Source organism: Poecile atricapillus, chromosome 3 (assembly GCF_030490865.1).
Source record: "Poecile atricapillus isolate bPoeAtr1 chromosome 3, bPoeAtr1.hap1, whole genome shotgun sequence".
Classification (NCBI taxonomy): domain Eukaryota; kingdom Metazoa; phylum Chordata; class Aves; order Passeriformes; family Paridae; genus Poecile; species Poecile atricapillus.
In genome coordinates, this window is record NC_081251.1 from 698,613 (window position 1) to 721,667 (window position 23,055).

Sequence of the window (23,055 nt, forward strand, 5' to 3'; positions counted from 1 at the left end):
TCCCTCAGGGGTTCTCAGCACGGGTCAGGGTGTGATGTGTGGATCTCAGCACAGGTCAGGGTGTGATGTGTGGCTCTGCATCCTCCTGCCAGCCAGCAGAAAACGGGTTCTGCTGGAAGAGAACCTTCCAGGAGGAATTCCTCAGGGATCCGTGCACTCCGTATTCTAATGAGGTGCACAGAAATAGCGGCGCTCTGGTGACACTTCCTGATGACACAAAGGTTGGGATGAGTCAGTGGCACAGCCTCGCACACGCTCCGGAGGCTGGGCTGGCGTGGGGAGCTCACGAGCCGGAGCAGGCCCGGTGCCCACGGCCTGGCAGGGGCTGGCAGGGAGCCCAGCTCGGTTCCAGGCCCTGCCGTGAATCCATCCTCACCCCAAAGCCCTGCAGAGCCTGCCTGCTCTGTCCATCCAGACAGCAGCCTGAAATGGAAAAGGAGAATTCGGGGTGCTGGCGACACACAAACTCTGCTCTGTCTCAGCAGAAGTGACACCAGGATCTCACAAGGAGTAAATAAATGGTTTTAACCTGGAATAAATGGTTTGTACAGAGGCTGCCAATGGGATGAAGCAGCACAGCAAGAGAAGGAGCCCCTGTTTAGGCACAAACTCCAAGGTGCAAAGTGAAGCTCAGCATTTCTGGAGGATTTCAGCTCAAGCTGGGTTTGCAAGAGCTCCCCAGGGAACTCTGCAAGTGCTTTCTCCTGCCACACCCCACTCAGGATCAGCACCTGCACGGGGACGAGGATGAAGTCACAGCTGCTGGGGTAACTCATCATCACCCAGGGAGCAGCACTTCTGACCCCTCAGAACCCCAGCATCAACACACTGTCCCCTGCAGACACTCCCAAAGGCAGCAGGCTGGCCAAAGTGGGCCTAAGAGCCCCTGGAGACTCCCTTGAGGAGTTTTTTGGCTCATTGATACCCATTTGTAATAAATCTTGATGTAACAGGGAAATTCCAGTGGCATAACAGCATTTTCTGGGATAATCATAAAAGGAAAAGCAAATGACTGGGAAGCTCACATCAGTCAGAAACAGGAAAAAGAAGAGAAGAGCTGAGAGGAGATTGGAACAGCAAAAAATGCCAGGATTGTGACTGAGGATGGGTATCAGGAGCTTTTGGTGGCTGTGGCAAAGGGAAGTGGAGCTGGGAATACCGAGAGGGAGAGGGGAACACCAGAGCCAAACACTTCTGGAGACCACAGGCAGCGAGGAGAAGGTGCTCAGGAGGGAGGAAAAGCCAAGCAGAGACATCAGTAAAAGACTGGAACCGAGCTGGGGACATCGCCCCTCTCAGGCACCCGGAGGCTGGATGTGCTCACAGAACAGAGATGGGCAAGGAAAGGTAAAATCAAAGCCAGCTGAGGCCAGACATGAACATCCTGGGCTGGAGACAACGTGTTCCTCAACAGCCTGGGACGCAGCAGAAACGGCAATCAAACAGATGGATCCATTTCTCACGATGGCAGCAGGGATATTCCTGCTTCAAACAATGAATACAGAATGGAGCCGTACTGGATTCAAACCTCAACTGGGGAATTGGCTTGGGGAAGTTTTTATACAAAAGCCCCATTTCCCACATTTAGAAATTTCCAATTTCTACACAAAATTGGAGGAGTGCATAAAAAGCAGCGGTAGCGGAGCAGTTGTCTTCCCGAGGAATGGAAATGTTTCAGACACTTTGAAAAGGCTGCTTTGAGGAAAAACCACCTGATTGATGGCAAGAAAGGTGACAAAACTACACATTATTGTTCCTTTCAAGAGAGAAGAGGCTGTGCACAGTAACACCCAATTACTGCACAGTCTGAACTCGGAGCGTGCAGCTCCCGTGCGACTCCCGAAGCTGGAAGGAAACCACCCAGGAAAGGGGTGGGCAGGGAAGGAATCACTGGGGCTGGGAAATCCCTTCCAGAGCATCCAGTCCAATTGTGCCCAATGTCCCCAGCCCAGTGCCACGTCCAGGCCTTCCCCGGGCACCTCCAGGGGTGTTGAGGTCTCCAGAGACCCGTCCCACCTGCAGGAGAATCCCCCAGAGCAGCTCTCCAGCTCAGGAGGGAGGAGGAGTGAGCACAGGAGGGGCCAGGACAGTTTGGGATGCTCCCCACTCCTGAAGGGAGCAGGGAGGGAGGGAGGGAAGAGTAATTCTGGTTCCAAATTGAGCCCCCGGGACTCCTCTGACGTGTGTGGAGGAAAAAAGGTGTGGAGTCATCCTGGGGGAGAGCGCTGTGGGGTGGTGATGGAAACAACCGCTAACGAGGATTAATCATTAATTAACGATGTGGCTTCAGCTGCTGGAAGGGAGAAAACACTGGCTGGATTCACAGCGTTGCTCATCTGTTGTTCAAAGCAGGGCTGACACTGCAGGGAGGAAGTGTGAAAGCAACTCCAGGGTGCTGCAGGACCTTGAGAACTGCAGCTCAAGGTTTGAGCCGGCTGGAAAAGAGGAGAGGAGGGAGCCAGCGAAGACAGAATGTGGGCGAGGACAGAAAACTCGGGAAAATATTTAAATTCCTCGTGGCTTCCATCATTTCCTGGAACACTTTCCCAATATTTTATGCAGTCCTCGAGGACTCTGGAGACTGTGCTTGGGAAGCTGTGTGCTGGAGATGAACAGTGCCAAGGCAGGTGCTGCTGCAGCCCGAGCTGATGCCGAAGCAGGCAGGGCTGTGCCGTGCCGGGCGTGATTCCCATGGGAACGCGGCTCTGGCTGCTCACGGGGGCTGGCCTGGGACAGGGACCCTCAGAGCACACCAAGGCTCCATGAAATGCCACTTGCAGGGAGCTGCTGGGATGGGCAAAACCCTGGGAAAATCCTGCATTATCCATGAGGGACGGGGGCCCTGCCGGCCCCGGCAGCGCTGGCACAGGCACCAGGAGCTGCACCGGCTCCTGGAGTCAGGACATGGAATTACAGAGTGTGATCACCCCCTTCCTCAGCCAAATCCATCACCAGGCCTCAAACCCTCCCTGCTGGGGCTTTATGGGAGGCTTTGAGCAATGAAAATGTGAGGAGTGAGCTCTGGTGGAGAGGAGGCACGGAACAATCATGGCTGGGTGGGAAGGGACCTCAAGGCTCCTTCCATCCCAGCCCTGCCATGGCAGGGACACCTCCCACTGTCCCAGGAGCTCCCAGCCCCATCCAGCCTGGCCTTGGGCACTGCCAGGATCCAGGGGCAGCCCCAGGTGTGCCCAGTGCTGGTGACACCAGTGGCTGTGAGCTGCTGGCTCAGGTTGTTCAGCCCCAGGAGAGGGATGGGCAGCAGCCCCAGCACCTCCCTGAGCAGCTGGAAATGCAGCTCCTGCTCCTCGAGAAGCTCTGCCAGCACGACTGTGACAAATGTGGGCACCCAGCTTTGGTTCCAGGGGTTGTGCTGCACCTCCTCACCCCGAGCCTCCCCCAGACTAAAGACCTAAATCCACAGAGAGTCACACTCAGGGGTTTCCAGTTGTGAAAATGGGCACAGAAGGCAAAATGCTCTTCCCTCTCCCAGCTGAAATGGGTCAGACCTGGAAGGGATCAGCTCTGGTGCTCTTCTCCCTGGCTGGAGAATCCATGAGGAGCACCCGGCTCTTCTCCAGAGTGGGTGGGGAAGGGGCTGCCCTGGGACCAAACTGCAGATCCTGCAAGGGGGAGAAGGGCCTGGGAATCGCCAGATCCGTGTCAGTCCTGAGCTCTGCAATGCCCCAAGCCCAAGAGCATCCCGAGAACATCATGAGAACATCATGAGAGCATCAAGAGAGCATCAAGAGAACATCCTGAGAACATCCTGAAAACATCCTCAGAACATCCCAAGAACATCTCAAGAACATCCCGGGAACATCCCGAGAAGATCCCGAGAACATCCCCGACACCGCGGGTGATGTGGGGTCCAGCACAGGGGTGAAGGACAGCAGGAAACCTCTCTGGCCACAGACACTCTCAGCAATGGTTGCTCCCATGAAGATAAAATGTCAGAAGGTGAAGGAGGCAAAGCCCTGGAGGTGGGTCCTGGGCAGCAGCACCGAGCCCAGAGCCTGGCTCTGCTGCTCCAGTCTCCTCCCAGCCGAGGGAACCCTGTCAGAGCTGGGATGTTCATCCACAGCCGACAGCCACAGCACTAAAAGCAGATCTTCAGCAAGATGGATCACTCGCTGGCCACGGCCTGGCATGATGAATGCAGCCCTAACAGGATCCAGAAATGGGCATTTTTCTCTCAATAAACCTAAACCTAACACTGAATGATAAAACATGTGCACGCTTTGATTTCTGGAGCTACAAATTTCCTCTGAATAAAGCGGTTAAAAGAGATTAAATGAGAAATGAGGAGTTTGATGAGCAGGGCACGGCACAGGAGGAGCACAGCTGAAGGAAAGCATCTCTCACTGCTGATGTAAAACCATCAGTCTCCAAAATGCAGCTTTTAAAGCCTTTCCAGGGCAGACTGTGACGAGTCTGAATGTAGGGCACTGATGGATGACATTTGTGGCTCTGTGGGTGAGTCTGTGCTCCAGGCCCACAGCGAGGGCTCGCGCTGCCCTCGGCTCTCATTCCCAGCTCGGGGAGTCACGGGCTCACATTTCCATAGGTGAGGAGCAGCTGGGGCCTAGCAACGTTCCCTAAAAATCTGAAAGATGTGTCATCCTTATTTTGCCATTCTGGGCTCGTCAGCAGCGGCAGCACGAGCTGCAGATGAGCTGAGCTGCCCATGAGCTCGTCACGCAGGGACCCCAACCCTTCCCAAGTGACATCCTCGGGAATCATCCCCGGCTGCTCTCGCTGTGCCTCCACAGCCTGCGCCCACGGAGCGGGGAAACGTGAGGGGATGACACAGGCAGAGGCAGCAGAGCTGCTTCGTCACGGTGCAAACCTCACCCTCCTCCTCCTCCTCCTCCTCCTCCTCCTCCTCCTCCTCCTCCTTCTCCTCCTCCTCCTCCTCCTCCTCCCTGCTCAGCACTTGCAGTGATGCTCAGAGCTCTGTACACACCCATTGCGTTCCCAGAGGAATCCCAGGATCCCTGAGGCTGGAAAAGATTCCCCAGCCCATGGAGCCCCAGCTGTGCCTGATCCCCACCTTGTCCCCAGCCCAGAGCTCTGAGTGCCACATCCAGGAATTCCCTGCACACCTCCAGGGATGAGACTCCAGCACCTCCCTGGGCAGCCCCTGCCAAGGCCTGAGCTCCCTTTCCAGGCAGAAATTCCTGCTGCTGGCCAAGAAGAAGAAGAAGAAGAAGAGAGGCTGTCCCTCACCCTGCAGCAGTGCCAGGGCACGGGCTGGCCTTTGGGGTGGGAGCTGTTCCTCTGGGGAGGAACCCCCCTGGTCCCCAGGACTCCCCTTGGCTCCCACCCCACTCCCAGCTCTCCTTTTCCCAGCTGTGGGTTTGGGATTGAGCTGTGGGGCTCAGCAGCCCAGGGGAGGGCAGGCTGAGCCCAGCTCCTCCCTGGGAGCCTGAATCCCACGGGCACAGCGTCACAGCCCAGCCAAAGAGCCAGCTCACACCTTCAGGAGGAGCTGTGAGGTTCATGGTTCCTGGCAGCAGCCTGAGGAAGCGGGATCCACAGGAGGAGGGACAGGCTGGCACACGGCTTGGGGGGCACAGGTGCTCCTCCCAGCCTGCTGTGCCCCACAGCAAGATGCCCATGCTGTGGGGCTGCCCCACACCACTGCAGGCTGCTCTGTAGAGGCAGCTCCTCGTGTCCCAGCACTGCAGCTCTGATCTCTGATCCGGCTAACGCAGAACACACGGCCACGGAGCGTGATGGGCACCCAGAGCCCCTCCTGCCAGCCCAGCTCCTGCCCAGGCTGCAGCACCCCCTGAGGAGGGCACAGAGCTGAGAGGCTCCGTCCAGCCCCTGGCACAGAGCCCTGGGCATGGCCACGGCTGCTGGGACCGCTCGGGGCTCTCTGCAAAGGGCCTGGAGATCACCCTGAGCTGCTGCTGCTTCAGCACCCAGGGCTCATGGACCAGAACCCACAGCTCATGGACCAGAACCCACAGCTCATGGACCACAGCCCATGGACCACAGCCCATGGACCAGAACCCACAGCTCATGGATCAGAACCCACAGCCCATGGACCACAGCCCATGGACCACAGCTCATGGCTCATGGACCACAGGCTACAGCCCATGGCTCATGGACACTGAAACACTTCGCATTGGGCATCAGGAAAAAAACAGATTTTCTTCTTTGAGAGAAAAAAAGCAACAGGGAATCAAAGCTCAGCTCTGCTCACAGCAACAGGCACTGCTGTCTGGGGCCAGGCTACACAATCAGGGAATGGTTTGGGTGGGAGGGACTCCAGAGCTCCTCCAGTGGCACCCCTGCCATGGCAGGGACACCTCCCACTGTCCCAGTGTCCAGCCTGGCCTTGGGCACTGCCAGGGATCCAGGGATCTGCTCTGGGCATCCTGTGCCAGGGCCTGCCCACCCTCAGACTCTGCTCCCACATTTCCCATCTCACGGATTCTCCCTCACCTCATCCTCAGGACAGGTCCCCAGGCTGAGGGCAACACAGCTGCCACATTCCTGAGACTTGGGAACCTTTGGCATCCAGGTGGAACTGTCTGCTGAACACAAATGCTCTCCCTGAAGAGTGAACTTCCCAGGCTTGGGGAAGTTTTTATACAAAACTCGAATTTCCCACATTTATTTTGAGGCATGATGAGATGTTTACTTGTCTAAATTGCTCATCTGAATCCTGCTGGCTCTTGGGTTATTGTGTGTGCAAGATCCCTTTTACTGTCCCTAGGAAGAAGCTCCATATTCCAATGGAACAGAGGGACCTGGAGAATCCCTGGAGCAGTGGCTTCCCATGGCAGTGCCATCCTGGAGGGAGATGGGGCTGGGGTCGGGTTCTGCCACCCTGGGCTCCCCTCTGCAGCCCTGGGAACGTGGGTGGCCTCAAGGCCAGCACAGCAGAACCTCCCCCAGAGCCTCCCACCTTCAGGGGGCTCGTGGATCATCAGCAGGGAGTCTGGAACCCAGGGATTCTCCCAAAACCCTTCAGTCACCTCCAGCTGTTTAGGGCAGCACAGAGCTGGGAGAGACCTTCTGGACATGGAGCCTGATCTCCTGCCACGTACACCCACACCAAAACATCGTGCCTTGTCCTACCTGAGCTTCCCTGGATGGCATTTGGGGCAGGAATTGTTCCCTGGCAGGGTGGGCAGGCCCTGGCACAGGGTGCCCAGAGCAGCTGGGGCTGCCCCTGGATCCCTGGCAGTGCCCAAGGCCAGGCTGGACACTGGGACAGTGGGAGGTGTCCCTGCCATGGCAGGGGTGCCACTGGAGGGGATTTAAGGTCCTTTCCCACCCAGAGCAGCGATGCCATGGTCCTGATCCCGATGCACAGCCTGACACAGCTCAGCCCCGTGCCCTGGATGCAGATCTCCTGGAATTCTGTCCCTCAGCTCTCTGATGGGCTCGCTAATGCCGTCAGCAACGCGGGATTAGGCTGCCAATGATCCGGGGAATGGAAGAGAACCTGGGATGTTTCCAAATGAGCCCCACGCTGGGGAGGGGCAATGGCTGACTCTGCTTTTCCAGGCCCACGAATCCTGAGCTCTTTTAAAGCACCTCCCTCAGCCACACTTGGTGAAATTCAACAGAGCAAGGGGCAGGGAAAAGAAAACTGATATCCACCTGAGCAGGGTTTGTGTGGAATCATCCACTCATGAACTACATCAGCTGGAAACCCCAGATTTTCTATTGCTCCGCTGCTTTAATTCTTTGTGGATTTAAGCACATCTGCTTCAGGCTGGTGAAACTGGAGGGATATTTACAGCAGGAAATCACAGCTAAATCACAATAAATACAATACCAGCACTTCTCTGTAAACCCAATTTGGATTACACGACGATTTGGGTCGTTGGAACAACTTCCACTTCACTTTGATAAATAAAAAACCCCAAGAGGTTTGAGGCTGAAAGCGTCACGCGAGGCCAAAGCTGCAGCTGGAACTGATGTTCCACAGAGCCAGGCTCTTGGGTAGGACTGTTTTGGTGCAGCACTATGGATAAATGGGTTCCAGGTACAGGGTTTTCCCCTTCCTGGGGCACGGTGTGGTATTTCACCTGTGTCTGATGGTTGGGATTTTCTGATAGCAGGCTGTAAATCCGTGTTGTGGCAGTGCAGGAGCCACCAGGCACACGGGGAAGTGATCCCTGTCCAACCTCAGCATTCCCAATCCATCAATCCATGCTATTTCTCTAATGCTGCTGTAGTTCCTGGGTTTCTTTATCTTGCTTCTAGCCTGCTTCAAATCAGCTGTAAGCACCAAAAACCCCCAGGTGAAAGGTTTTACTCTTCCAGCAGAGCCGTAATTGGTCCCATTTGTCACGGAGATCCTCGGCCAGAGAGGAGACACTGAACACCTTCACCACTGTCCCAAGGGACACAGAGATCTCCGGGCTCTGCCACACCTGGGATGTGCCAATGGATAACTGAGCAGGAATTGGGAACAATTCCTTCACGGAATTCTTCACCTCAGAGTCCCTCCAGTGCCACCCCTGCCACGGCAGGGACACCTCCCACTGTCCCAGTGTCCAGCCTGGCCTTGGGCACTGCCAGGGATCCAGGGGCAGCCCACCCTGCCAGGGAACAATCCTGTTGCAATATCTAATCCAAATTTCCCTTCTTTCAGTGTGAACCCTCACCTCTTGCCCTGTCACTCCAGTCCCATCCAGTGAATGGTCCCATCTCCTGGAAGGTCCCCACAGAGCCCCCTCCCCTCCTGCTGAGCAGCCCCCACGTTCCCAGCCCATTGTGTCTCCCTGCAGCTCTTCCCTCTGCTCCAAGCCCGAGTGCCAGAGTGGATTTGTGGCCTGGGGAGGTAAAGAACAAACTGGAGAGGGGCCAAGAGCGCCGAGGAAACCACCAACTTCAAAAAGACAAAAGTTTACACCGCAGCGAGTAAAAGAGTGATTTATGCTCAACAGGATGGTTTGGTTGTGTCGGGCCATACCTAAACCCTGCTGCTGCACAGAACATGCTTTAACAAGATGTTTCAGGGCTCCCTTTGAAAAAGACAAGCCTTACAAAGAGAGGAGGTGGAAAAAGGGATCGTTCCCAGCAGAGGAAAGGGCCAAAGCAGAGCGATAAAGTCTGTGCAACAGATGATCAACGGAGCCCCAAATCGCTGCCATCTGCTCGCAACCTTTGCCCAGAGAAATGAATTTCATGTGAGGTCAAGAAATCCCAAACTGCCATTTCCTCATTACTATTAATAAGGGCCAGGTGCCACATAAAGCAGCAGTGGATCCAGATGTCCTTCACGTGGCTTTGATTACCCTTGCAGGCTGGATAATGATCCCAGGGAAAGTTCTGCAGATGCACCCAGAGAAGCAGGGGCAGTATTAATTCCTCTGCCATTGAATTAGTGACCACCAGGAGCATTCTCCACCCTCAGCCCACGGGGTGGGCACAGCTCAGCTCCAGGGATCTTCTCCTGCAAGGAGCGCCGGGGGATGAAGATCTGTTGGCTTCTGCTGGATTTCCCGTGACTGTCCATGGAAGGGTTTTTGTGAACTTCTTCCAAAGTCCACAAAAAGAGAAGTTTTTGTGGACACCCCTGGATCCCTGGCAGTGCCCAAGGCCAGGCTGGAGGACCCTGGGACAGTGGGAGGTGTCCCTGCCATGGCAGGGGTGGCACTGGAGGGCCTTTAGGGTCTCTTCCCACCCAGACCAGTCTGTGACTGAAGCAATCCCTTCTCCAGGTGACAGCCAGGACACCAGCAGCATCTCACTTCAATTTCATCAGCACCCTGCTGGACACCCCTGAGCACCTGAACAAGCCCCAGCTCCCCCTGTCTCTGAACAGGACACAGCTCCACCGAGCACTGAAAACGTTCAGCTCTGGCCTCTGACAAAGCTGCTGTGGAAAAGCTGCTGAGACCTGTAACTTTTCTCTACAAAGGGCACACACTGTGTATCTCAGACTCCAGCAAGAGCCACTTTTGATGGTGCCAGGCTGGAGCCTGGGGCTGCAGGGAGCTCAGCGATGCTGGATCCCATCCCGAGCAGCAGCGCTCGGCACCCCCAGCTCAGTTACGTGCTGGAGCACTTGCCTGCAGAGTGAAGAAAGCATTGTTTCAGAAGAGTCAGCATGGCTATGAAATTCAGCAGGGAAGCAATAAATATTTCACATCCTGGACTGCACAAGGACGCTCATTTAACCACTTACAGCCTGTGCCCAAAGGAAATACATTGGAGGAGATTATTCCAGAACGCTGCCGTCGCTCCTGCCAAACTCCTCGGCAGCGTCGCGTTTCCCAGGCACCAAACAAACAGCAAGGAAAGTCAGATCTTGCCAAAACAAATGCAAATCCTTGGAGAACATCTCTCCAGTCATCTCCCCACGATGGAAACACAACTGTGACAGGCTCAGGAATATCTGTCCCCAAGTGTGGCAACAAACGATTGCTGGAAATGTCGAAGGGGAATGAGAAACGCCACCAAGTCATCCCAGGATGGCATCAGGAGCAGGGGACAAAGGGTGGGAACACCCAGCGAGTGGGAGAGTATCTCCAACAAAAATCCCACTCTGATCTTGCCAGTGAGATCTTTAATGGGATCAGTGAAATGTCCCAGGCCAGGCTGGACACTGGGACAGTGGGAGGTGTCCCTGTCCTGGCACTGGAGGGGGTCTGGGGTCCCTTCCCACCCAAACCATTCCATCCTCCTGTGATTCCAGACCTGCCAGAGCGATGTCCAGCCTGGCCTTGGGCACTGCCAGGGATCCAGGGGCAGCCCCAGCTGCTCTGGGCACCCTGTGCCAGGGCCTGCCCACCCTGCCAGGGAACAATTCCTGCCCCAAATCCCATCCAGCCCTGCCCTCTGCCACTGGCAGCCATTCCCTGGCTCCTGTCCCTCCAGCCCTTGTCCCCAGTCCCTCTCCAGCTCTCCTGGAGCCCCTTTGGGCCCCTTGCAGGGATGCTGAAGGAGCCCCAGAGATGCTGAAGGAGCCCCTGGCCTGCCTGGGGACCAGAGGAGGCTGGCACCGTGTGGGACACCTGACTGTCCTGTGCCACCCTCCCATGGCCCTCCCTGGGCTCTGCTGCTGCCAGGGCCCGAAATAAGGGAGAGCTGAGTGTGTGGAACCATCCTGGAGACCCCCAGCACAGGCACTGCACCCTCCATCACCCACAGCACTCTCCAGCACCCACTGCACCCTCCAGCACCCACTGCACCCTCCAGCACCCACAGCCCCCACACACATCCCAACACAAACCCCAGGGGATTCTGTCCTTCCCAGCCAGTGGGGAATGCACTGAGCACATCCCCAAACCTCGCATCCATCCCCAGTGAGCCCCCAGTCCTACTGGAAACGCTCTCACCCCGCTCCCTTTCCCATCCTCATTCCACAAATAACGCGCCTTCAAACAAAAAAATACAAAAAATAATCAGAAACCTCTCTCCAGGGGGTAAAAGTGGAGCCATTTCCAGGCAGGGAACCTGTTCAGAGCATGGAGCCCACGCTGTGAGCTGGGTTTGAGGGAGCTCCCCCAGGGCATCCCCTGTGCCTCGGGCCAGCGGCTGCGGGACTTGGCAGGGCTGGGAAGACAAGAAAGGGAACAAACTCCGGCCTGTTTGCAGCCCAGGGATCCAGAGGGTGATTAAGGGCAGAGGAATGTGATTCAGGGAAGGCATGAATGGAGCAGAGGCCGCGCTGCCTCCTGGCTGCTCCCCAGCCCAGGAGAAACCACACGGCCCTGAGAGCGCTCCCCGGGCTGGAAAACACCTCTGGCTCCTCCAGAGCAGGAGCAGAGCCAGCCCGGGGCTCTCTGCTGCTGTCCCCGTGTGCCAGCAGGGTCACACAGGCCAGCACACCCCGCTGGTGACAGCAGCAATGGGGCACAAAACCCCCTGCACCCACAGGGACCCCCTCCCCAGCCAACACCCCACCCTAAAGATCACCTGCATCTCCCTCCTGTCCCATGGCAGGGACATCTCCCACTGTCCCCGTGTCCAGCCTGGCCTTGGGCACTGCCAGGGATCCAGGGGCAGCCCCAGCTGCTCTGGGCACCCTGTGCCAGGGCCTGCCCACCCTGCCAGGGAACAATTCCTGCCCCAAATCCCATCCAGCCCTGCCCTCTGCCACTGGCAGCCATTCCCTGGCTCCTGTCCCTCCATCCCCTGTCCCCAGTCCCTCCCCAGGTCCTCTCAGCCCTGCCAAGCTGGGCCCGGCTCCCCGAGCCCAGAGAAATTCCCTAATGCCCCAGGACTGAGGGGGTTCTTTCCCTTCAGAAGGACACCAGCTCTCCTGCAGACACCATCTCCATCCCACAGCTCCAGGAAGCACCACCACAATCCAGGGGATTGTCCCTCCCCTGAGCCAGCCACCCCAGGACAGTGCAGATCCTCGGGGAAGCCCTGACAGACAGACAGACAGGAATCCTGACTGGTGCCCAGGGCTGCTCCTCCCTGGGATGGCCCGGCCTCCCCTTGGAACATCTGCTGAGGGACAAATCCAGGGCTCTGCAGAGTCCCTGGCCAGCTCTGAACCTCCCTGCCTCCTCTGGGAGCTCTCCTGCCTTTGGTGTGGAGCTGTCCCTGCAGCAGGGAACTGCAACTGGAGCTTCCCCCAGATCACTCCAGGCTTCTGTGGTTCCTCTGGAGCCACCAACACGTGCTGGGAGTGAACAGCAGCCCTGAGCTCACCCTGAGCTGTGCCCTGAGCTGTGCCCTGAGTGCCACCTCCAGGCCCTCCTTGGCCACCTCCAGGCCTCCTTGGCCACCTCCAGGCCCTCCCTGGCCACCTCCAGGCCTCCTTGGCCACCTCCAGGCCCTCCCTGGCCACCTCCAGGCCCTCCTTGGCCACCTCCAGGCCTCCTTGGCCACCTCTCTCTCAGGGCTCTGGAATCTGGGAATTCCTGGGAATTCCTGTCTCACAGGGCTCTGGAAGTTGGGAATTCCTGGGAATTCCTCTCTCCCAGGGCTCTGGAAGTTGGGAATTCCTCTCTCCCAGGGCTCTGGAAGTTGGGAATTCCTCTCTCCCAGGGCTCTGGAAGTTGGGAATTCCTCTCTCCCAGGGCTCTGGAAGTTGTGAATTCCTCTCTCCCAGGGCTCTGGGAATACGGGAATTCCTCTCTCCCAGGGCTCTGGAAGTTGGGAATTCCTGTCTCTCAGGGCTCTGGAATCTGGGAATTCCTGTCTCACAGGGCTCTGGGAATTCCTCTCTCCCAGGGCTCTGGAAGTTGGGAATTCCTGTCTCCCAGGGCTCTGGGGCTGTCTGGCTGTGCTGGAGCCAGGCTGAGGAGGTTCAGCTCGTTCAGGGGCGGTGCTGGAAGGTCTCCCCTAAACACCCACCTGAAGCACAGCAGGAAAATGAGAATTCCTGACTCCCTCTCCATGGGCTTGAGGAGAAACCCTCCCACAGACCCATCCCATCGCTGGCTGAGCACACATCCACATCTTCTGCTGCACCCTGAGCTGCTGAGCCCCTCTGCTCTGCTGTTCCCACAGCTCCTGGGGGCAGGGATTCCATCCCAGTGCCTCAGCCCCTCCGCCTGGAGCGGTTTTTGTGCCTGTTTGGCACCAGGGATGCTCCTGCTGCTGCTCTGGGATTGTTGTGGGACTGTGGGACAGGCCAAGGACACCATCCCTGTGCTGCACATCCTCGGGAATCCCTGTGAGCTCCCACCACGAGACAAAGAGGGTTTAATGCTCAGCACATTATGCAGGCTCCTCAGCAGCTGTGCCATGGAAAGGCTCCTGCTGGAAACTTGGGTTATCCTGGCTGGGACACAGCAATCCCAGCCATGGTGGAAATTTGGGTTATCCTGGCTGGGACACAGCAATCCCAACCATGGTGGAAATTTGGGTTTCACTGGCTGGGACACAGCAATCCCAGCCATGGTGGAAATTTGGGTTATCCTGTCTGGAACACAGCAATCCCAGCCATGGTGGAAATTTGGGTTTCACTGGCTGGGACACAGCAATCCCAGCCATGGTGGAAATTTGGGTTTTCCTGGCTGGAACACAGCAATCCCAGCCGTGGTGGGTCATGGACACCTCATGGCTCCAGGCTCCAGGATGACATCTCCTCACAGGGCTCTGCTCCTCCCCAGCACACAGCAGAGTCTGCCCAGCCTGGATGGGAGATCAGCTCTGAACACCTGGGAACATCTGTGGAGCTGCTGCACCACACCAGGATGGGAGAGTGGCCCTCTCCTGACGGAAATTCCTCACAATTCAAACTGAGCTTCTGAGTGAGGCAGAAAGGCACCTGCAGCCCCAGAGAGGAGGAAGAGCAGAGATTCCCAAAGTGAATCCAGCATTGCTGGTCCTGATCCATGGCTGCTCTCCTCATCCACATCCTCACCCACACAGCCACCCCTGGCCTGAGACAGCCAGGCCTTCTCCTGCACAGCCCCAGAGCTGCTCCAGGCCGGGCTGGGTGGGGCTGGGACAGCCGGGGACAGCGGGAGGTGTCTGTCCCTGCCCAGGGCTGGGGATGGAACACGATGGGCTCCAAGCTCCTTCCCACCCGGCCCAGGCTGGGCTTGGCTGTTTCCATGGCGATGGACAGAGCCCAGCAGCCTGTTCTGAACACCAGGGCTGCTCTGAGTGTTCTCCAGAGCTGCCTTCCCACCCCAGCCAGCCTGAGATGCTCAGCCAAGGGGCGCAGCCTGTCCTGGCATTTCCAGGCTGCACCTTCACAGCAGCTCCAGCCACTCCAGGCCATGCAAAGGGAGGATGCAAAGCTTCGATTCCTACAGACCAGAAATGTCTCCTTCAGCAGGTCAAAACCTGCCTTTCTTGAGCTTCAAATCAATTGTGGCTCCTCCATTCCTGATTCCAAAGGAATGGGCCCGGATGGAATGTCACTGTGCTGATGTGATTTTAGTTTTGGCTCTTTCTCCTCCTCCTGGCACGGTGTTCCAGGGAAAAAAGGGACACAAAACTCATCAGCTTCCTCCCTGATCTCATATTCACCCTTTTTCTATCTCCACAGTGCAGATGAGAGCGCAGCACGGGAAAATGGAGCTAACAGAAAGCACAGCCCTTCCCTGCAGAGGATTATTGCTGGAGTGGAGCTGGGGAGGAGAAGGACACACTGTGTGAAATTCCACTGGCACTGGAAGCTGGAGAGCAGGGCTGGCCGTGTCCTGGGGCTTCTCCTTCCCCCAGGACATTCCCTGAAGCTCCTGCTTCCCTCAATCAACCAAATCCCTCGCTGGGAGGGTGGGGAGGGGCTGGGCTGGCATTGCTGGATCCCTGGCAGTGCCCCAGGCCAGGCTGGACAGTGGGACAGTGGCAGGTGTCCTGTGGTTTAACACGTGCCAACATGACAATCACAATTACAGGACATGGACATCCATGGCTTCGGTGTCCCTGATAGCTCTGGGAGAGGTTTAAGGTCCCTTCCCACCCAAATCCAGGATTCCATGGTTACCTGAGGGTGAGCTGGGCTCCAGTGGAAGGTGCCCACTCACCACCACCTCAGACTGGGTTAAAGCAACCAAATCCCAGCCAGGAGTCACCAAAGGTCAGCTTCAGCACACAAAACTGAAATGTTTCCAGCAGTAGAGGCTACCCCAAAATGTGTTTCCCTACAGCAAACAAGGGACTGTGCCCAACATCCAGCTCTGTCTGAGGAGCAGAGGGTGCAAACCACGCTCAGTGGGCACTGAAACCTCGGGGTGTAAAGGAACCATGTTCTGCTGGGGAGCAGACACTCAACATCTGGCTGCTCCCGAGAAAAGCAGAAGGGCTCCCTCTGGAGTGGATCCCGAAATTCACACACGGAGCTCGGCTCTGAGCAGGGAAAACGGGAATAAACAGCAACAAAGGCCAGGCGTTCTCGTCTCCTGCTCCTGCACCGCTCCCGGCTGCAAGCAGCGCCCCGGGACTGCTCAAGGAGCCTCTGGCAGCACTGCAGGATGTGGAACCATGCCCAGAATATTAAATCATTAATTACTTTTCATGCACGGACTTGTGTGTGGCAAGGAGGCAAATGAAAGGATTCCTGAAGAGACAAGAAAGCTTCCTCAGCACCTGGAACTCCCGAGGATCTCCCACAGAAGGGGCCAGCTGAGCATCCCCAGGCTCACGGTCATGCACGATTCCACAGGAGCCTCAGCAGCCCAGCCCATGGCAATCATGGGATAACACCTCCCTGCACAAACCCTGCTCTGCTGGAAGCTCACACAGCCTGTGCTCCAGCTCCCAAGCAGAAAAGGCCCCCACCCCATTCCCAGGGTTCATTTGCATACAAGCCAATTAACAGAAAATGGATTTCATGCAGCAAGAAAAAAAAATAAATAATAAAAGTCAGATCACCTACAAAGTGAAGTCAACTTACTGCCTGCTTTTGCTCTTCTTCCTAGAGACGTGGGCAAAAGGTGAAGAGAGAGAGAGGAAAGATTATTTATCGTGTGAAAATGAAAATTCTCCCCCCAAGCACACAGTGAGAGGACAGAACGTGGTGCCAGCCCTGCAGGAGCCAGGACAGAGGGCTGGGGGGTGACATTTGTCCCATTGTCACCTCACAGGGCCTCTGGTGGCCCCAGGCACTCAGGTGGGATGGGGATCACAGTGTGGATCCCTGGCAGACAGGACAGGATGTCCAGGGGTGTCTGCTCCTCCAGGAGCTGGCCCTGCCCACGCTGGGGGGAACTGGAGGGGCTCTGTGCTCCCTCCCAACCCAATCCATGACCCTGGCACACCCCAGAGCCATCCCCTGGCACTGCCACACACAGAAATGTGCCAGCACAGAGCCCCAGCAGCAGCAGCCACCCCCTGGGGCAGCCCCCTGGCCACTGCAGGACCCCTGCCAGGGGAACAGGACAGAGCAGCCACAGCTGGGAGGGGACACCACACCAGAGATGAGGAGAGAGGCACACAGAGCAGCTCCTGGGCTGCAGGGTCCCAGCACCGACCCCTCCTGACTTGGAGGACAAAAAAAAGGTGAAATATGGGTGGATTTCTCCCTGTTTGAAGCAGGGAAATGCCCACTGTGACTGGGCACTGTGACTGCAGGAGGATTGCTGGGAACGAGTGAAATGTCATCAGGCCAGAGTCTCCTTGGTAATTCACACATTTCCATGGATTTTGTCCTCTCACAATTTTTTTTTGAGGAATTTTTGAGCCTGTGTGTGACACAAGGGCTGCCCAGGGTGCTGCTGAGCCTCGTGTGTCCCAAAGCAGCAATTCCAGCACCTCCAGGTGACTCCCTGCCCATGGAGAGGGCAGCAGGAGCATGGCCAAGCACAGCCCCCCAGAAATTCAGGTCATGGAATTAAAATCCGTGGGATGAAAGCTCCTTCTGGCCTGGAAATCCATGAACCCATTTATCAACCTTCCCTTGCTGATCTCCCATCTGAGCAGGATTAACCAGAACCTTTCCCTTAATTTAAAGCAGCTTCTTCTCACTGACCACTGGGAGCTGCTTTCCCACCAGAGCCTGGGGGGGCTGGGGGAGAATCCCACGCTTTTGGGCAGATATTTTTGGGTTTGGGGGAGAATCCCACGCTTTTGGGCAGATATTTTTGGGTTTGGGGGAGAATCCCATGCTTTTGGGCAGATATTTTTGGGTTTGGGGGAGAATCCCACGCTTTTGGGCAGATATTTTTTGGGTTTGGGGGAGAATCCCACGCTTTTGGGCAGATATTTTTGGGTTTGGGGGAGAATCCCATGCTTTTGGGCAGATATTTTTGGGTTTGGGGGAGAATCCCATGCTTTTGGGCAGATATTTTTGGGTTTGGGGGAGAATCCCATGCTTTTGGGCAGATATTTTTGGGTTTGGGGGAGAATCCCACGCTTTTGGGCAGATATTTTTTGGGTTTTCTCCCAAGATTCCCAAGGTTCCTTCGGGTGTGCCTTTGGTGCTGCTTGGCAGATTTCCCCACATCCCAAATCCCACACGTTTCCCACCAGGACTCACGGCACCAGATGGGGACCCAGGCCAGGGGAAAGATCTTAAATGATCTCCACTCCACCAAAAAAAAGTTGTTAGTTTGAAAAAGGAGGCCCTGGCATCAAGTCCAGATGTGGCTGAGCCCTGTCAGGAGGGATGGAGCTCGCAGGGGCGGAGCAGGGATAAATCACCGGAGCAGCCCCAGGAAATTCCCGTGGAGGAAATGGAAGCAGAGAAATGGGATCTGTCTGCTGCATTTCCCTGGAGCCCTGGGAGGAGCAGGCAGTGCTCCAGGGAGGGCTCAGCAGAGCCACAGCACGGCCTGGGTGGGCAGGGACCCCAAATCCCAGCCTGCACCCACAGCTCCACCATCCCAGGGAGCTGCAGGGCCTGAAAAACCTGGACAATTCCAGGGATGGGGCAGCCACAGCCCCTCTGCCCTTCCTTCCCTTCCTTCCCTGCCAGCCCAGTCTGTGACTCCATGAAATTCCCGTGTCTGGAACCCAACACTCCTGGGGAGGATTTGTGGGAACACTGGAAAACCCCAAAGCTGAATCTCAACAGCCTGGGGAGAGCCCTGTGAGGAACAGCAGGGCAGGACCCCAGGGGGCAATTAACTCAATTAACAAATTACATCAATGGTCAGGAATCACAGAACTGGAATGGTCAGGAATCACAGAACCAGAAATGGTTTGGCTGTTCCAGGGACCTCTGGCTGTTCCAGGCCCTTTCCCAGCTCTGACCCCAAGCACCACAGTGTGGGGAGAATGGATGAAGCTCCAGAGGACACCTATGGATGGATGGCCTTCCCCAGCTGGGCTTTCCTGGAATCACGGAATATCCTGAGCTGGGAGGGACCCACCAGGTCCATCCAGGGCAGCTCCTGCAGCCTCGGGGCTGGGACCATTCCCTGGGCAGTGCCAGCACCTCTGGGGAAGAACCTTGCCCTGATCTCCATCCCAAATCCCCTGGCTGTTCCCTGAGTCCTGTCCCACAGATCAGAGCTGGAGCTGCCCCTCAGGGGAAGCTGCTGACACCTACAAGGTCTTTCCTCACTCTCCTTTTGAGAGGGATTTGAGGCCCCAAAAATCTCAGGCAAGAAGAGCTGGGTGAGCTGAATCCAGCCCTAAATGGTGAAATGAAGGCAGCATTAAAAATGTAAAAAAATACTGCATAAGAAAATGGAAAAAACCCATAAAAGCTTAACAGCTGATGTAAATTATACATGAGCAGTTTTGAAGAGCTCCAAGTGATGAGAGAAGCTAAAACCTTGGCGGGGAAAAATCGTGTCTGGCAGGGCTAAAACCACTGAAAATGAGAGCTGGAAATAAACACCAACATCAGGAACAAACCAGAGCCTGGAGGCAGCGCCGGGGCTGGGGGTGAAATCCCGAGCAGGGGAGGAGGGAGGGATCCTGTGTCTGCCTCATCCCTTCCCCCTGGAGGCTGCACCGGCAGACAGGGAGGCTCTGACACCAATAATGAGAAAAGGTGTCAGAAGTATCTACAAGAAATGATATTTTTAGCTCAGCAGGCTGGGGAATTTGCAGCTTAAAATAATTACCTGAGCCAGGAGCTACCTGGGGCAGGGCAGGGAGGTTGTGATGGATCTTGGAATGCCCAGGGCTGGGTGTGGATATTCAAACAGGGAGGGGAGACAACTTAAACAAGAAAAGTTTATTGGGGTGACCTAAAAGGGACCTTGCAGGGCCCAAAGGGGCTCCAGGAGAGCTGGAGAGAAGGATTTTGGACAAGGAGCCAGGGAATGGCTGCCAGTGGCAGAGGGCAGGGCTGGATGGGATTTGGGGCAGGAATTGTTCCCTGGCAGGGTGGGCAGGCCCTGGCACAGGGTGCCCAGAGCAGCTGGGGCTGCCCCTGGATCCCTGGCAGTGCCCAAGGCCAGGCTGGACACTGGGACAGTGGGAGGTGTCCCTGCCATGGCAGAGGTGACACTGGAGGGGCTCTGAGGTCCTTTCCCAACCCAAACCCCTGTGGGATTCCATGGCCCCACCCTGTCATTACTTTATTCACATTTAAGTGTCAGGAATGCTGATGCAGGGCCCCACTGACAGGTGCCACAGAAGCTTTAGGACTTCATGGAAAGGAAATCTCGCCAAGAAAAGCTGATTTGGTTATTTGAACGTGTCCCAGGTTTGGCTCCTGAAGGCACAGAGGCAGGAAATGGGCAGGGCAGGAGATTTACCCCCAGCACGAGATAATCCCATGCTGGGTGTCTGACAGCTCCCAGAGGAACCAGGCAGGAAGGGCAGTGCAGCCCCTCTGGCTGCTGAGGCTCAGAGAGGAACTCAACATCCACCTTGCTTTCCCCAAATATAAAACATTTATGTTAAAAATCTGGGCAGGGCAAAGAACCTTCCACAAGCTGATGGAGCAGGGGGTTGGGAGGGGCTCAGCTGTACCTGTTTAAATGGATTAAAATTTAAATTGATTTAAAGGCCAGAGTGAGGGTGCCTGGCCTGAGCTGAACTCAGGGGGGAAAGTGCTCCTGGATTGAATGGAGGAGAAGCAGAGGGTGCAGGCCAAACTCACACTGCAATCCAGGCAGGAATCTTCAACTGTTCAGGAAAATTTGCATTGGCAGGGAATTTTCCACTTTGGATTCCTGCAGTTCCAGAGCAGATGTCCTTCTGGATGAGGTTTTAATCGGGGAGAGGCTGTGGGGCTCCAGGGGGGGAAGCACAAAGGAGCCCACGGTGCCAGGGGTGGGAGCCAGGGGGGCAGGGAGGGCTCAGAACAGGGCAGGGGAGCCCCAGGATGGAGCTGGGGCAGCTCTGGGGGTCCATCCCATCCTGGGCATCCTCACGGGGATGGAGCTGCAGAGGGACAGGGGATGGAGGGCCAGGAGCCAGGGAATGGCTGCCAGTGCCAGAGGGCAGGGCTGGATGGGATTTGGGGCAGGAATTGTTCCCTGGCAGGGTGGGCAGGCCCTGGCACAGGGTGCCCAGAGCAGCTGGGGCTGCCCCTGGATCCCTGGCAGTGCCCAAGGCCAGGCTGGACACTGGGACAGTGGGAGGTGTCCCTGCCATGGCAGGGGTGCCACTGGATGGGATTTAAGGTCCATTCCCACCCAAACCATTCTGGGATTCTGGGATTCCTGTGGTTTTAGAAGTCAGACATTGATGAGCTGAGCAGGAAAAACACAGAGCAGAACCAGTGGCTTCAGGAAAAACAGAATTCCCAAACAAGGCCAGTGTGTTGTGCTCAGGGAATAAACCAGGCCCTGCTGAGGGGTGTTGGATCATCACCCCCTGTAAGGACAGCCCTGCCCCAGGATGAAGGGCAGGGGCTGGAATTGCAGCCCAGGATGAAGGGCAGGGGCTGGAATTCCAGGCCAGGATGAAGGGAAGGGGCTGGAATTCCAGTCCAGGATGAAGGGCAGGGGCTGGAATTCCAGGCCAGGATGAAGCCCAAGCTGAGGAGTGATGGCACTTGTGAGTCCCAGGGAATTCTCTCTGAGTTTAGAGAGGCTCTGAATTTTCCTGGAACCATCCAGATGTGCCTACAGCTGATCTGTCACCCCTGTGCCACTGTCACCCCCTGTGCCACTGTCACCCCCTCTGTGCCACTGTCACCCCCTCTGTGCCACTGTCACCCTGCCAGGTCTCTCCCTCCTGCCCCCTCCCACAGGTTCTGGGGCTCTCTGGGGCTCCTGGCCTTGCACCAAAGGCTCTCCAAGGCTTTGCCCCTCACTGTACAAACTCTTGTTTGATTTGGAGCAGACAGAACAAAGGTGTGACAGAATTTCCCAGCCCAGTCTTCAGCTGGGAGCTTGGGGGGGACTCCAGAAAAACAACGGAGCTTCCAGAGGAACCCCAGCAAAGATGTTCTGTTGGAGCTCAGAGCCAGAACCCCCAAATAAACCCCAGATGTGGCAGGGGCTGTGCTGGGTCAGAACCCTCACACAAACCCCAGATGTGGCAGGGGCTGTGCAGGGTCAGTTCCCTCACACAATCCCCAGATGTGGCAGGGGCTGTGCAGGGTCAGTTCCCTCACACAAACCCCAGATGTGGCAGGGGCTGTTCCCTCACACAATCCCCAGATGTGGCAGGGGCTGTGCAGGGTCATTCCCTCACACCCCAGATGTGGCAGGGGCTGTGCAGGGTCAGCTCCTCATCCCTGGCAGTCTCATCCTGCCCTGCTCCCAGTTTGTCTCCCAGTGGGAGTGGGAAGTACTCAGCCCCAGTTACCAAATCAAACTTTGTTAAACCACTCCAAATCTCAGTGTTTCACCCCCACAAACCTGGAAAAGCATTAACCCCCTGCACCCCACACAGAGCTGGGGTGGAGATGGCTCCTGGCAAACTCGTCCTGCTCCTCAGGAAGGGTTTTGGGGGATCCCAGAGCACCGGGGGAAGGGAGGGATTTGCTGCCTTTCCAACAGCAGATTCCTTACTTTGAGCAGCTTCATCAGCCCCTCCAGCTGCACCATCAGCTCTCTTCTGCTCTCCTGCAGCGCTGACATCCTCTGCTCCAGCTCATCCTTCCTCTGCCTGTGCCAGGGACAAAGGCACTAAATAAACCTGAGGGGTCTCCACCCTCCCTGGGGAGTTCTCCTGTGTCCAAGTGACCTCGGGTCCCACCTTTGTCCTGCTCCCCACTGAAACACCTGGAGTGAGGCTCAGCACCAGGAACATGGAGAGGACAATTCCCACTGAAACACCTGGAGTGAGGCTCAGCACCAGGAACATGGACATGGAGAGGACAATTCCCACTGAAACACCTGGAGTGAAGCTCAGCACCATGGAGGGGACAATTCCCACTGAAACACCTGGAGTGAGGCTCAGCACCATGGAGGGGACAATTCCCATTAAAACACCTGGAGTGAAGCTCAGCACCAGGAACATGGAGAGGACAATTCCCATTAAAACACCTGGAGTGAGGCTCAGCACCAGGGACATGGAGAGGACAATTCCCATTAAAACACCTGGAGTGAGGCTCAGCACCAGGGACATGGAGAGGACAATTCCTCTGAGCCAGGCCCACTCCAACTGCCAGGGAGGCCCTGCTGAGCATCAGAGCAGGCAGGAAAAACCTCTTTTGGTGTCTCTGAGCATCAGAGCAGGCAGGAAAAACCTCTTTTGGTGTCTCTGAGCATCAGAGCAGGCAGAAAAAACCTCTTTTGGTGTCTCTGAGCAGCAGAGCCCAGCATCCCGTGGAGCTCAGGCACAGCAGGGTGAGCTCTGGGAGCAAAGGGA

General features: G+C 56.5%; 1 protein-coding gene across 13 annotated transcripts in view; it reads right to left on the reverse strand.

Annotated features, from left to right (window-relative positions):
• DTNB (dystrobrevin beta) overlaps window positions 1–23,055 on the reverse strand; it is a 138,767-nt gene that overhangs the window by 29,429 nt on the left and 86,283 nt on the right. For 7 of the 13 annotated variants that reach the window (XM_058834266.1, XM_058834264.1, XM_058834262.1 and 4 more), the window contains 2 exons: window positions 22,254–22,350; window positions 16,286–16,306 (listed from right to left, as the gene is read on the reverse strand). In XM_058834266.1, the coding sequence (XP_058690249.1) occupies window positions 16,286–16,306; window positions 22,254–22,350 (118 nt within the window). Of the gene's footprint in view, window positions 1–8,747; window positions 10,047–15,197; window positions 15,950–16,285; window positions 16,307–22,253; window positions 22,351–23,055 lie in introns of those variants that run through there. The other 6 variants (XR_009277127.1, XR_009277126.1, XM_058834267.1 and 3 more) reach the window with 3 other exon arrangements.